Source organism: Fistularia commersonii, chromosome 19 (genome assembly GCF_037954325.1).
Source record: "Fistularia commersonii isolate RoL2024-O1a breed Wild chromosome 19, RoL_Fcom_v1.0, whole genome shotgun sequence".
Lineage (NCBI taxonomy): Eukaryota > Metazoa > Chordata > Actinopteri > Syngnathiformes > Fistulariidae > Fistularia > Fistularia commersonii.
The window spans coordinates 1,327,615-1,339,079 of NC_141302.1; the positions used below are offsets into that span (position 1 = coordinate 1,327,615).

Consider the following 11,465-nt stretch of genomic DNA (forward strand, 5'->3'; position numbering starts at 1 on the left):
TCCCTGATCTGTCCATGTCCAAACCATATCATCCAGGATTCATTCCTCATCATATTTATACACTTTACGATTTAATTACGATCACGATCGGCTAATCGGCTGATGCCTTCGGGTCATAAACGAATAGTTTCAGCCGCAAACCACTTGATTCCTTTGTCTCGCTGAAGAAGACAAAACACGTTTTTTCAATGCAGTAGAAAGTTCATGTTGCATCAGTGAATAAAATGTGAATCCGGAAACGTCGTTCCAACGAGACTTTTAATCGGATGGAATGGTGAAATAAATGAGTAATAACCCTCCCTCCCCGAAAACCATTTAAATTTCACAACTAATAAATATATTTGCACAAGCGGAATCGATCATGTCGTAAAAGTGACAAATGTTTACGAGTTCTTCTCTCTTCAAGGGTCACCACAGCCAATCACCTGCCTCCATCCAATCCACAGCCAATCACCTGCCTCCATCCAATCCACAGCCAATCACCTGCCTCCATCTAACCGTCGCCTCTTCATCGTCTTCTCCCACACTGACTTCCTGTCCTCTTTCCTTCCATCCTTAAACCTCCTCTCTGGTCTTCCTCTAGACCTCCTCCAACCTCAGCTTCCTCCTGTCGTGATCTTCACTGTGTGTCCTCTGTCCATGGCCAAGGTATCTCATTCTGCCTTGACCTCCAGAACATCTATCCCGTGCTGTCCTTCTGATGGACTCGTTCCTGATCCTCTCCATCGTCCTTACCCCCGAAGAGAACCTCCACATCTTCATCTTCTGCAGCCTCCCGTCTTCTCCTCAACGTCCCCAAACCAGACACCGTTGCTGCTCTTCACCTCCATCTTCAACACCTTTCCTTTGCTTGCTGACGTTCTTCTCCCACCCCTGATGCTTTTCCCCACCCCTTCCGACCTTCTTGCGTACGTTCCTCCGCCTCCTCTCAACTCCAACCCCGACCTCGAACTCCTCTGCCACGCCTACGTCACTCCTCGCCGCAGTCATACATGTCCTGCACCCCGAGTCCCCCCGGGGCCGAGATGGAGTGGGGGGGCGCGGGGGTTCGTCCGAGGCCCTGGTACCGACCGTGGGACGAAGGGGAGGCCGGCACCGAGGCGGTCGCCACGGCGACGGGGTCCTGACAGCTCGCCGCCAGGAGGCTGGTGTGCTCGGTGTGTTCGGGCCGCGCCGCCGCGCCGAAGTACATCTTGTTGGGGCGTCCCAGGAACGTCCGGCCTGCCGGTTACCATGGCAACAAGGGGTCACTTGGGTTCAAGTGAAAAAAACTCGCCCTACTAACAGGTGAATTAATCAATGCGTTCATTTTTTTTAAATTATTGCGTCGTCGTTCTAAACATACTGACATAAGAGTAAACTAAGAGAAGCAGATAAAATAGAAAGTAACAACGCACTCGTAATATCAGGTGTGTGTATGAACACACACATACATATATGTATGTTGATATTTACATGTGTATATTTATGTGTGTCTATATATATATATATATATATATATACACATATATATGTGTATTTATATATATGAGCAGCAAACAAAATTGAAAGTAACAATACAATCTTAAGACTATGTGTGTGTATAAATATATATATCTTAAATTTTCATATACATACATGAGCAGTAAACAAACTTGAAAGTAACAATATAATCGTAATAGTGTGTGTGTGTGTATTTATAAACATTAGTACGTGTGTGTATATATCTTAAATGTATATCCATATATAAGAGCAGCAAATAAAATTGTAAGAAATTCATAATACTCATATTATTGTGTGTGTGTGTGTAAATGTATATATAACCAGATAAACTGAGGAGACTAATAATAAATATTTTAAAAAATTCTTTAACCTAGACCAGGGGTCGGCAACCCATGCGGTTCTTCCATCTTTACACTGCGGCTCCGAGTGGCTTGGGAAAATAAATTATAAATATTTAACTGAAGCGTATTTTAATTCCTTTTTTTTAACTGTTAGTTCTAAGTTGGAATATTATTGTGATCTTGAAATATTAAATAAAATTATATTTATTATTTTTCGCCGCTCAAAATCACGTCACAATCGCGGACGCCGGTAAAGTCCCGATTTGCAGATGCTGTGCGCGGAAGTTCAGGAGCAGAAGTCCCATAAACCAGGTAAAAGAAATATTTATGAAGATATTTTGCAAATTTTTATTGTTTACTGACACAGTGATTTTTTTCCCGATTTATTTTTAAAGTTCAAGTCAAGGCTCCGCTACACGCTCTGAAAGCCCAAAATGGGTTCATTACATAAACAAAATGTGAATTTCAGAAGCAACACACTGCACACTTGTTTATACAAAGTGTAAAGGTAATAAAAATCAATATATACAGTGGTGCCTTTATTTTAGACGTCAAAAAGTAATTGCGGCTCCCAGAGTTTTCTTTTCCGAGGAAAAATGGCTCTTTGGGTGTTACAGGTCGCCGACCCCTGGTTTAGGGAATATTTGCGTGGACTCACCGGCGTGTCGGACCTGCTCGCTGACGTCGGCCGTGATGTCGGAGACGTCCCACATGGCCAGGAAGCTGTCGAAGCACGAGCCCTCCTCGGCCTCCTGCGGCCGCAGCAGGTTAACGCTCAGTTTCACGCAGTTTTTGCAAAAAAAATTGCTTTTCACGTGATTTATTACAATCCTGTCCGTTTACCTGAACGTACGGCTTGTAGGTGAAAGTGAAGTGGTGAGCCACTGCGGCCGCAAACATCTCGATGCAGATGATGAAGTCCTTTTTCACAGGGGGACACACACTGTTTCAACTCTGATTCGTGTGTGTGTGTGTGTGTGTGTGTGTGTGTGTGTGTGTGGTGTACCTGCAGCCCCGTGGCAACCGCCTCCACGCTGTCCCAGCCCCAGGTGTGTGTGTCCGAGATCACGCCCACCTTCACCAGGATGGCGATCACAACCGCCTGCCTGCACACACACACATACACACACACACACACACACACACACACACACACACACACACACAAACACACAAGTGTGTATAGTCAAATTAAATTATATCATTCCCGCCGGCTTCAGGTCATTTCTTTGTTTTTACAATAATACCTTCTAGTCCTCAATGTAAACAAAAATAAAAGAGAAAAATAATTATTTTTTGATTTTTTTTTTTAGTACGTCAGTTTGTTTCTCTTTGACACTGAGCTGATCAGAAAAAGCAAAAGACATAAAATCCCTGCAGACATATTTAAAAGAAAAAAAAAAAAAACGTGAAGGGGAAAAACTTTAACTAAACAGTTCATAAATATAGCGTTGCGATTAAAAATGTGTCGTCTGTCTCTTTTCTGAATGTTTACATCATCTAAAATAAAGTTGTTACTGGTGTAACCTGTTTGATGGACTGTGTTGTGTGGATTTCAACAGTACGGATCAAAATGACCCGCAACATAATCAATGTGATTTTTTTTCTACATAATACGAGGGTTAAAAAAACAACTTCATGCGCGATGCTTCTCGTGTGTTTCCCAGTTGCGGCGAGTGTTTCGTACCAGAACGAGACGAAGACGACCAGCTTGACGCACAGGAACTTCCCGACGGGTCTGATGGGCGTCAGCTCCTCCCGGAGACAGCGATACAGCAGCAGCAGGCAGTACATGGACACCTGGGGGGGCATGTCAATGTAAATGTGTGCGTACGTGTGTGTGTGTGTGTGTGTTTTTGTGTGTGATACCAATTGTGAGACGTTGTTGACGATCACCAGGTAGGACCAGGCGTTTCTGAAGCTGAAGTTGGCCTCGTCGTAAACCCCGCACAGCTGACAGACGCTGCCGAAAAGGACGGACGACGTTGTGACCAAACTAGCAAAGCGTGAGTAAACAAGGGCCGATGCTAACGGCTAGGCTACGATAGGAAACGTACAGGGTTGTCGCCATGGTGACGGCTCCGTGATGGACACACGAACATACGAACGGATCGGCAGCAGGGCCAGAGCTGCAGGGTTCGGTTGGTTTTTTTTTCCCCTGGTGTTGCCATGGTTACATGACAACATGCTATCACGGAGTTAGCGTACAACACAACCCCCATGGTTACTATGTAAAAAACACGCCACAGTGTGGGGGGGGGAACGTAACAGTTGCCATGGCAATTCGGTAAACAGCACAAATGCAGTGACAGACAGTTCTGTTACCATGGATACGGTAGATCGCGTCCGATCAGGAAGAGGAAACTTACAGCGCGATCACCGTGGTGACGGGTCGGACCACAGTGTACTGGAGCACGCCGAGCTTACACCTGAACAGCAGCACCCTGAGGAGAGAGGGGGAGTTTAACATCCATCCGTCCATCTGTCCGTCCATCAATCCATCCATCCATCCTTCTATCCTTCCATCCATCCGTCCATCCATCCATCCATCCCTTCTATCCTTCCATCTGTCCATCCGTCCATCCACCCATCCGTCCGTCCGTCCATCCGTCCGTCCGTCCATCCGTCCGTCCATCCTTCTATCCATCCATCCATCTATTCACCATCCATCCATCCATCTATCAATCTATTCATCCATCAATCCATCCATCCATCCATCCATCCGTCCATCCATCCATCCATCCATCCATCCATCCATCCATCCATCCATCCATCCATCCATCCATCCATCCGTCCATCCATCCATCCTTCTATCCATCCATCCATCCATCCATCTATTCACCATCCATCCATCCATCCATCTATCAATCTATTCATCCATCCATCCATCCGCCCATCCATCCTTCTATCCATCCATCCATCCATCCATCCATCCATCCATCCATCCATCCGTCCATCCATCCATCCATCCATCCGTCCATCCATCCATCCGTCCATCCATCCATCCATCCATCTATTCACCATCCATCCATCCATCTATCAATCTATTCATCCATCCATCAATCCATCCGTCCATCCATCCGTCCGTCTGTCCGTCCATCCATCCATCCCTCCGTCCGTCCGTCCGTCCATCCATCCATCCGTCCGTCTGTCCGTCCATCCATCCCTCCGTCCGTCCGTCCGTCGGTCTGTCCGTCCATCCGTCCATCCATCCCTTCATCCTTCTATCCTTCCATCCGTCCGTCCGTCCATCCATCCATCGTCCATCCTTCTATCCTTTTATCCTTCCATCCATCCATCCGTTCATCCATCCTTACTCTCCCATTGGCCAGGGGGGGCAGCAGCAGAGGGGGGGCAGGTGTGGCTGCTGCTGCTGGACCTCCAGCATCAGGACCAGACTGGGATACTGGTTGCTGAGGAAGTTCAGCAGGAAGACCAGGAAGTTGTAGATGACGTAGGCCTCGTAACACTCGCGGCACGTGTCCACGTAGATGGCGAGGCGGGGGTAGCGCAGGGCCAACCACTGCGGGGGGGAAATGGTTCGGCCCGTTTTTCACGTCAGGTAAACAATCGGTGAAAATCAAACCAATCGCCGCGTCCGTGCGACTAACTCACGCTGTCCAAACTATAGATGGGCACCATCCAGAGGATCCTGGAGGGGAGAAACACCCGACATCACCACCTCCGCCATCACTGATACCCTTGTGTGTTTATGTCATGTGTGTGTGTGTGTGTGTGTGTGTGTGTCCACCTGATGATGGGTCTCTGCAGCTCAGGCTGGGTGAAGTGCACCATGTGCTGCAGGATGTCCCACAGAGACACGGGGAGGGTGAGGAAGACGAAGACGCCCGCGATGAACCAGGCCTTATTGTGAGTCCCCACCTGACACACACACACACACACACACAAGAAACGACAGGATCGGTGCACAATAGCCTGACACACACTTGCATGTCAGTTAAGAAAAAACACAGATGTTAAACAGCCGGGCGCTGGCGGGGTCACGGGAGGTCACGGCGGGGTCACTGCGGGGTCACGGCGGGGTCACCTGGTCGTTCTTCAGCTCCCAAACGCAGAGCGGCAGCACGGCGAGCAGCAGCGCGCCGTAGAGCAGCAGCACCAGCGGGCGGATCCACCTCCTCCACTGGGACAGGGAGCAGGGCATGATGGGAGCTGGAGGCCACCACCTGAGGAACCAGGTCAGATGTCACACACACCTCCCAAGTGTGTGTGAAGGGAGGGCTGTGGGGGGGGGGGGGGGTGTCACACAGGACCTCCTCCCAAGGATGGATGGAGGCTCAACCTGAAGCCGGTTGCTTTAAAAGCTGCAAACTGAACAGATTTACCGAGGGGTTTCCGTTATTCTCCACCGGAAGTGCGCAGCGCGTTCATGCCTGCGCTCCTGCTGGTGTTTCCCGGGAGCGCATCTCCATCCTCCGCCTCGCTCGGTCCCCTTCGATCGGTCCTCCGGTTCTCCGGTCCTCCGGTCACCGGGAATCGAACGTGTTTACGTTCACCGTCACCGGAAACGGGGGGTGCGTGGGGGGTGCCTCGCCCCAACTGATGGTCACATGTGCGATGACGTCATTGAAAACACGGGCGGTTTCTAACGATTTTGGTTGGAAAAAAATACAAAGGAAGGTTTTTTTTCGATCGAGTTCCCCGGATAAATATGTGAAACGTGATGATAATTAAAATGACAATTAATAAATCATTACATAAACAATAAATATGCTGCTTAATGTTTTAACGGATCTCCGATGTTGGCCATTCATTTAGAATTTAGTTTATTTGGTCTGATGAATAATTACACTTACTGTTTAATTGTAATAAAGTATTTGAATGGAAATAGATCCCGAAGGAGGCGGTAAAAAAAAACAAAACGCAAGTGACGTCACCCGATGACGTAGTCCTCATGGTCGCCCCTCGGTAGAAAGTAACGCACACCGTATCTTTTATTTAATTCTGTCACAAACACAATGATGTCATTCGACACAACAGACGACAATAATTGTCATGTTTGGTGCAAAACTTAATCAAATTTTATATAAATAGAAGTCGAAAAAAAAAAAAAGTGTTGGGGTACAATATACACAATGACCGCTAGGTGGCAGTATTGGCTAATATTTGGAGAAGTTGCGCCAGACGGCGTAGTAAAATAAACAAAACAAAAATAAACAAAACAAAAAGTCACAATCATAGAAATGTGTGTTAACATAAATATTTCTATGACAGCTCATTTCTCCCTAGTTTGAGGCGTCTTTTTAATTGGTGTTACAATGATTTCTCAGTGATTCACTCAGATTTTGCAGATAATACAAAGAGAAAAAAGGTTATTTTCATTTTCAGGTAATTTTCAGGTCGTATTAAGGTGAATTTGAATTTTTGAGATAATAATTCCTGTATTTTCACATCATCGTCTGGTCACATCCAGTGACCATCCAAACATATCTCCTTTCTCAGCGGTCGCTTTGCTTGTGATGTTGACTCGTCGTCCCGAGATGAAGCCTGGAGAAAGACCCAGAGTGACACCAGCAGCACAGGCATGACTGCACACACACACACACACACACACACACACACACACACACACAGGATCATGAGTCATTCAAGGGGAAACTCCAGATGTTTAATATGAAGCAAGATCTAAAAGATGTCATTGATATAAACGAAGGAAAGTCTGATACAAAATGCGTTTTTTTCTTGTTATCAACTATAAACGACCCGTTTTCCATTTTTACCAGCGAGTGAATGTGACCCATGACCCCGACGTGTCGGCGCTCGCTCCTTTATCGGAGGTCACCGATTTCCCCGACATCCGGGCGTCTCTCTTGACGTCACTATCGGTTTCCCGCGACCTCCGACCCCTAGACCCAGCGGCGACAACATGGCCGCCGTCTTCACCTTGAAGCAGTTCTTGAACCTCCTGGAGACGAAGTAGAGGATGATGGGGTTGATGCAGGAGTTGACGGTGGCCATGTTGATGCTGAAGTAGTCGAGAACCAGCAGGAAGCTGCAAGGAGAGAGCGATCTGAGAGCGTGCGGACGCCGACGTGCTCGCGGCGGACGTGAGAAGATGTGCGTCCCGTACTTGAGCAGGTGGCAGCGGTGAGCGTCGTGCGACTTGTAGGCCGTCCTCTTCAGGAGGCGGCTGAGATGGAGCGGGAACCAGCAGAGAGCGAAAATCAGCACCAGGCAGAAGACGGCCTTCGCCACCTCCCGGCGCTGCAAAGGGGACGGGGGGATTCAGGTATTGTGTGTGTGTGTGTGTGTGTGTGTGTGTGTGTGTGTGTGTGTGAGGTCGCGCACCTGTTTGAGGTGTTCGCTCAGGGCGACCCTCAGGCTTCCTCTCTGGTGTCGCAGCATCTCGCAGGTCATCAGGCCGTAAAACACGGCCGAGCAGGTCAGAGGAACGCAGAAGTAGAAGGAGAACAACCACCAGTCCTTCATGTCCCGGTACAACTGACACACACACACACACACACACACACAGTGTTACACTGACACACACACCTACACACTGACACACACAATTACACACTGACACACACGACATCACACCAAGAAAAACAACGTCACTGAGACACACAACATCATGCTAACACAAATGACGTCACACTGACACACACACAACATCATGCTAACACAAATGACGTCACACTGACACACACACGTCATGCTAACACACATTACGTCACACTGACACACGTCATGCTGACACACACAACGTCACTGAAACACACAACGTCATGCTAACACACACAATGTCACAGTGACACACACAACGTCACACTGTTACACACACATCACGCTAACACACATGAAGTCACACTGACACACGTCACACTGACACACACGACGTCACTGAGACACACAACGTCATGCTAACACACACTATGTCACAGTGAGACACACAACATCAACCTAACACACACTGAGACACACAACGTCATGCTAACACATATTATATCATAGTGACACACACGACGTCACACCGATACACAAACAAAGTCATGCTAACACACATGACGTCACACTGACACACGTCATGCTAACACACACAATATCACAGTTACACACACATCACACTGATACACACACACAACATTACGCTAACAAAATGACGTAACACTGACACACACAACATCACGCTAACACACACGACGTCACACTGATACACACACACATCTCGCTAACACACGTGACGTCACTGAGACACACAACGTCATGCTAACACACACGATGTCACAGTGACACATACAACGTCACACGGATACACACAGAAAGTCATGCTAACACACATGACGTCACACTGACACACACACAACATCACGCTAACACACATGACGTCACACTGACACACACACAACATCACATTACACACATGACGTCACACTGATACACACACACATCTCGCTAACACACGTGACGTCACTGAGACACACAACGTCATGCTAACACACACGATGTCACAGTGACACACACGACGTCACACGGATACACACAGAAAGTCACGCTCACACACATGACGTCACACTGACACACACACAACATCACGCTAACACACATGACGTCACACTGACACACACAACATCACATTACACACATGACGTCACACTGATACACACACACATCTCGCTAACACACGTGACGTCACTGAGACACACAACGTCATGCTAACACACACGATGTCACAGTGACACACACGACGTCACACGGATACACACAGAAAGTCACGCTCACACACATGATGACACACTGACACACCTCATGCTAACACACACAATGTCACAGTTACACACACGACGTCACACTGATACACACGCACAACATTACGCTAACAAACATGACGCTAACACACACGACGTCACACTGAGAAATACGACGTCACGCACACTCGCACTCACAGTCATCAAGGGCGTCCGCGGCTGCAACATGCATGTCGTCATGGTGACGTTGTTGTATTCGAAGGTGACCATGTCGAAGCCGACGGCCTCGGGGACGGCCAGCGCCGCCGACACCAGCCAGATCAGCACGATCTCCACCGCCGTCGCCATGGGAACCCCCGTCCCCTGGATACGCGACCAGGAGGCCACCGCGCGATACCTGTCGGTACACTTTTAATTTATATTTACATATATTTTCCAGTATTCCAGTGTTTTGTTTTGTTTTGTTTTGTTTTGTTTTGTTTTGTTTTGTTTTGTTTATCGCGCGGCGTCGGAGGTCACCTGTCCACGCTCAGGGCGCACAGGTTGAGCACGGTGATCCCCACCGAGGCTTTCTGAAGGAAGGGGAACAGCTTGCAGAGGAACAGGCCCAGGACGCTGTCAGCGAAGGGCCATCGCATGGCCAGGAGCTACACACACACACACACACACACACACACACACACACACACACACACACACATCTGAGGGTTATCGGGGTCAGTGTGATATTTTAATGCCGCTATCAGTGGAACACTCAGAAACAAAGCAGATACACGGAGGGCAGGGGTCAGCATCTGTGTGTGTGTGTGTGTGTGTGTGTGTGTGTGTGTGTGTGTGTGGAGAGAAACCTGGACGCACCTTGTAGACATTGATAGGGACATGCCTTGATCTGACCTTAATGAACCCCCAACTCCAGCTTTCACACACTGACACCCCATTATAACAGTATAACAGGAGCTCACACACACACACACACACACACACACACACACACACAAACAATATATATGTACACTCTTCTACACACAGAGTTAATCTTAATCCTGTTTTTGTTTTTCAGTTTCTCTTTGTTAACAGAGGGGGAGTGTATATGTGTGTGTGTGTGTGTGTGTCTGTCTATGTGTGTGTTGACTGCTGTTATAATGGAGTGTCAGTGTGTAGAAGCTGGAGTTGGGGGTTCATTAAGGTGTGATCAAGGCATGTCCCCATCAATGTCTACAAGGTGTGTCCAAGTTTCTTTCCACACACACACACACACACACAACAATATATATGTACACTCTTCTAGACACAGAGTTAATCTTAATCCTATTTTTGTTTTTCAGTTTCTCTTAGTTAACAGAGGGGGAGTGTATGTGTGTGTCTGTGTGTGTGTGTGTGTGTGTGTGTGTGTGTGTGTGTGTAAAGAAACCTAGACGCACCTTGTAGACATTGATGGGGACATCGATGGCGATGTAGATCAGGTCCCCGAGCGCCAGGCTGGCGATCAGGGCGTTGGGTCCGTTCCTCATGCTTTTGTTTTGGCAGATGATCCTCAGCAGGGTCGTGTTTCCGATCGTCCCCACGGCGAAGATGATGCAGGACAGCACCGTGTTGATGTACTTGAAGGCGGCGTGGATGGAGGTGGTCTCCAGGCAACCGGGCGGGGAGTCGCCGCCGTTCATCCGTTTGGAGAACGGAGAGGACGGGTCGGACGCCGTCGGGCCGGGCGGCCGTGACGAGAGGTTACCGCGGCAACCGACGGAGCCGGCGCACAACGAGACGACCAGCAGCGCGGCGAGCATCCTGGTCGCAGAGAGAACGCCGGGCGAGGTCGACCTCGCGGATTCTAGAAGCCACGGTGAGTCTGGAAGCGGGTCCAGAAGGTTGAATCGGCGACTCCAGGATCTCCGTATATCTGGGGATCTTGAAGTTCTCCACACTCTTGAACCCG

General features: G+C 48.4%; 2 protein-coding genes across 3 annotated transcripts; both read right to left on the minus strand.

The window, feature by feature from the left end:
* Window positions 1-244: 244 nt before the first annotated feature.
* Window positions 245-6,364, minus strand: LOC147223314 (transmembrane protein 184C-like). 2 transcript variants are annotated; one of them, XM_086166394.1, is made up of 12 exons: window positions 6,170-6,363; window positions 5,872-6,010; window positions 5,575-5,705; window positions 5,439-5,475; window positions 5,141-5,346; window positions 4,193-4,267; window positions 3,693-3,786; window positions 3,511-3,623; window positions 2,830-2,929; window positions 2,667-2,744; window positions 2,482-2,575; window positions 245-1,221 (listed from the first exon to the last, which is right to left on the minus strand). In XM_086166394.1, exons 2-12 carry the CDS (start codon window positions 5,986-5,988, stop codon window positions 971-973), a joined length of 1,296 nt encoding a protein of 431 aa, XP_086022520.1. In that variant the 5' UTR covers window positions 5,989-6,010; window positions 6,170-6,363; the 3' UTR covers window positions 245-970. The 2 variants fall into 2 exon arrangements, with proteins under 2 accessions (XP_086022520.1, XP_086022519.1); XM_086166393.1 differs by having other exon boundaries at window positions 3,511-3,786; window positions 6,170-6,364.
* An 870-nt stretch (window positions 6,365-7,234) lies between these two features.
* Window positions 7,235-11,316, minus strand: LOC147223315 (endothelin receptor type B-like). Its single transcript, XM_086166117.1, has 7 exons — window positions 10,954-11,316; window positions 10,052-10,179; window positions 9,731-9,929; window positions 8,133-8,285; window positions 7,915-8,048; window positions 7,728-7,836; window positions 7,235-7,372 (listed from the first exon to the last, which is right to left on the minus strand). Exons 1-7 carry the CDS (start codon window positions 11,314-11,316, stop codon window positions 7,283-7,285), a joined length of 1,176 nt encoding a protein of 391 aa, XP_086022243.1. The 3' UTR covers window positions 7,235-7,282.
* Window positions 11,317-11,465: the final 149 nt, after the last annotated feature.

What these genes read in the sequence shown, in the direction of transcription:
- LOC147223315 (XM_086166117.1), bottom strand. Translation starts at nt 11,316, where the DNA reads ATGCTCGCCGCGCTGCTGGTCGTCTCGTTGTGCGCCGGCTCCGTCGGT. An exon ending in TCCCCATCAATGTCTACAAG is followed by an intron (nt 10,180 to 10,953) that starts GTGCGTCTAGGT and finishes GTGTGTGTGTAG; the next exon opens with CTCCTGGCCATGCGATGGCC. An exon ending in GGTTCAAGAACTGCTTCAAG is followed by an intron (nt 7,373 to 7,727) that starts GTGAAGACGGCG and finishes GTGTGTGTGCAG; the next exon opens with TCATGCCTGTGCTGCTGGTG.
- LOC147223314 (XM_086166393.1), bottom strand. Translation starts at nt 5,988, where the DNA reads ATGCCCTGCTCCCTGTCCCAGTGGAGGAGGTGGATCCGCCCGCTGGTG. An exon ending in GGGAGCTGAAGAACGACCAG is followed by an intron (nt 5,706 to 5,871) that starts GTGACCCCGCCG and finishes TGTGTGTGTCAG; the next exon opens with GTGGGGACTCACAATAAGGC. An exon ending in CGGTTGCCACGGGGCTGCAG is followed by an intron (nt 2,745 to 2,829) that starts GTACACCACACA and finishes CCTGTGAAAAAG; the next exon opens with GACTTCATCATCTGCATCGA.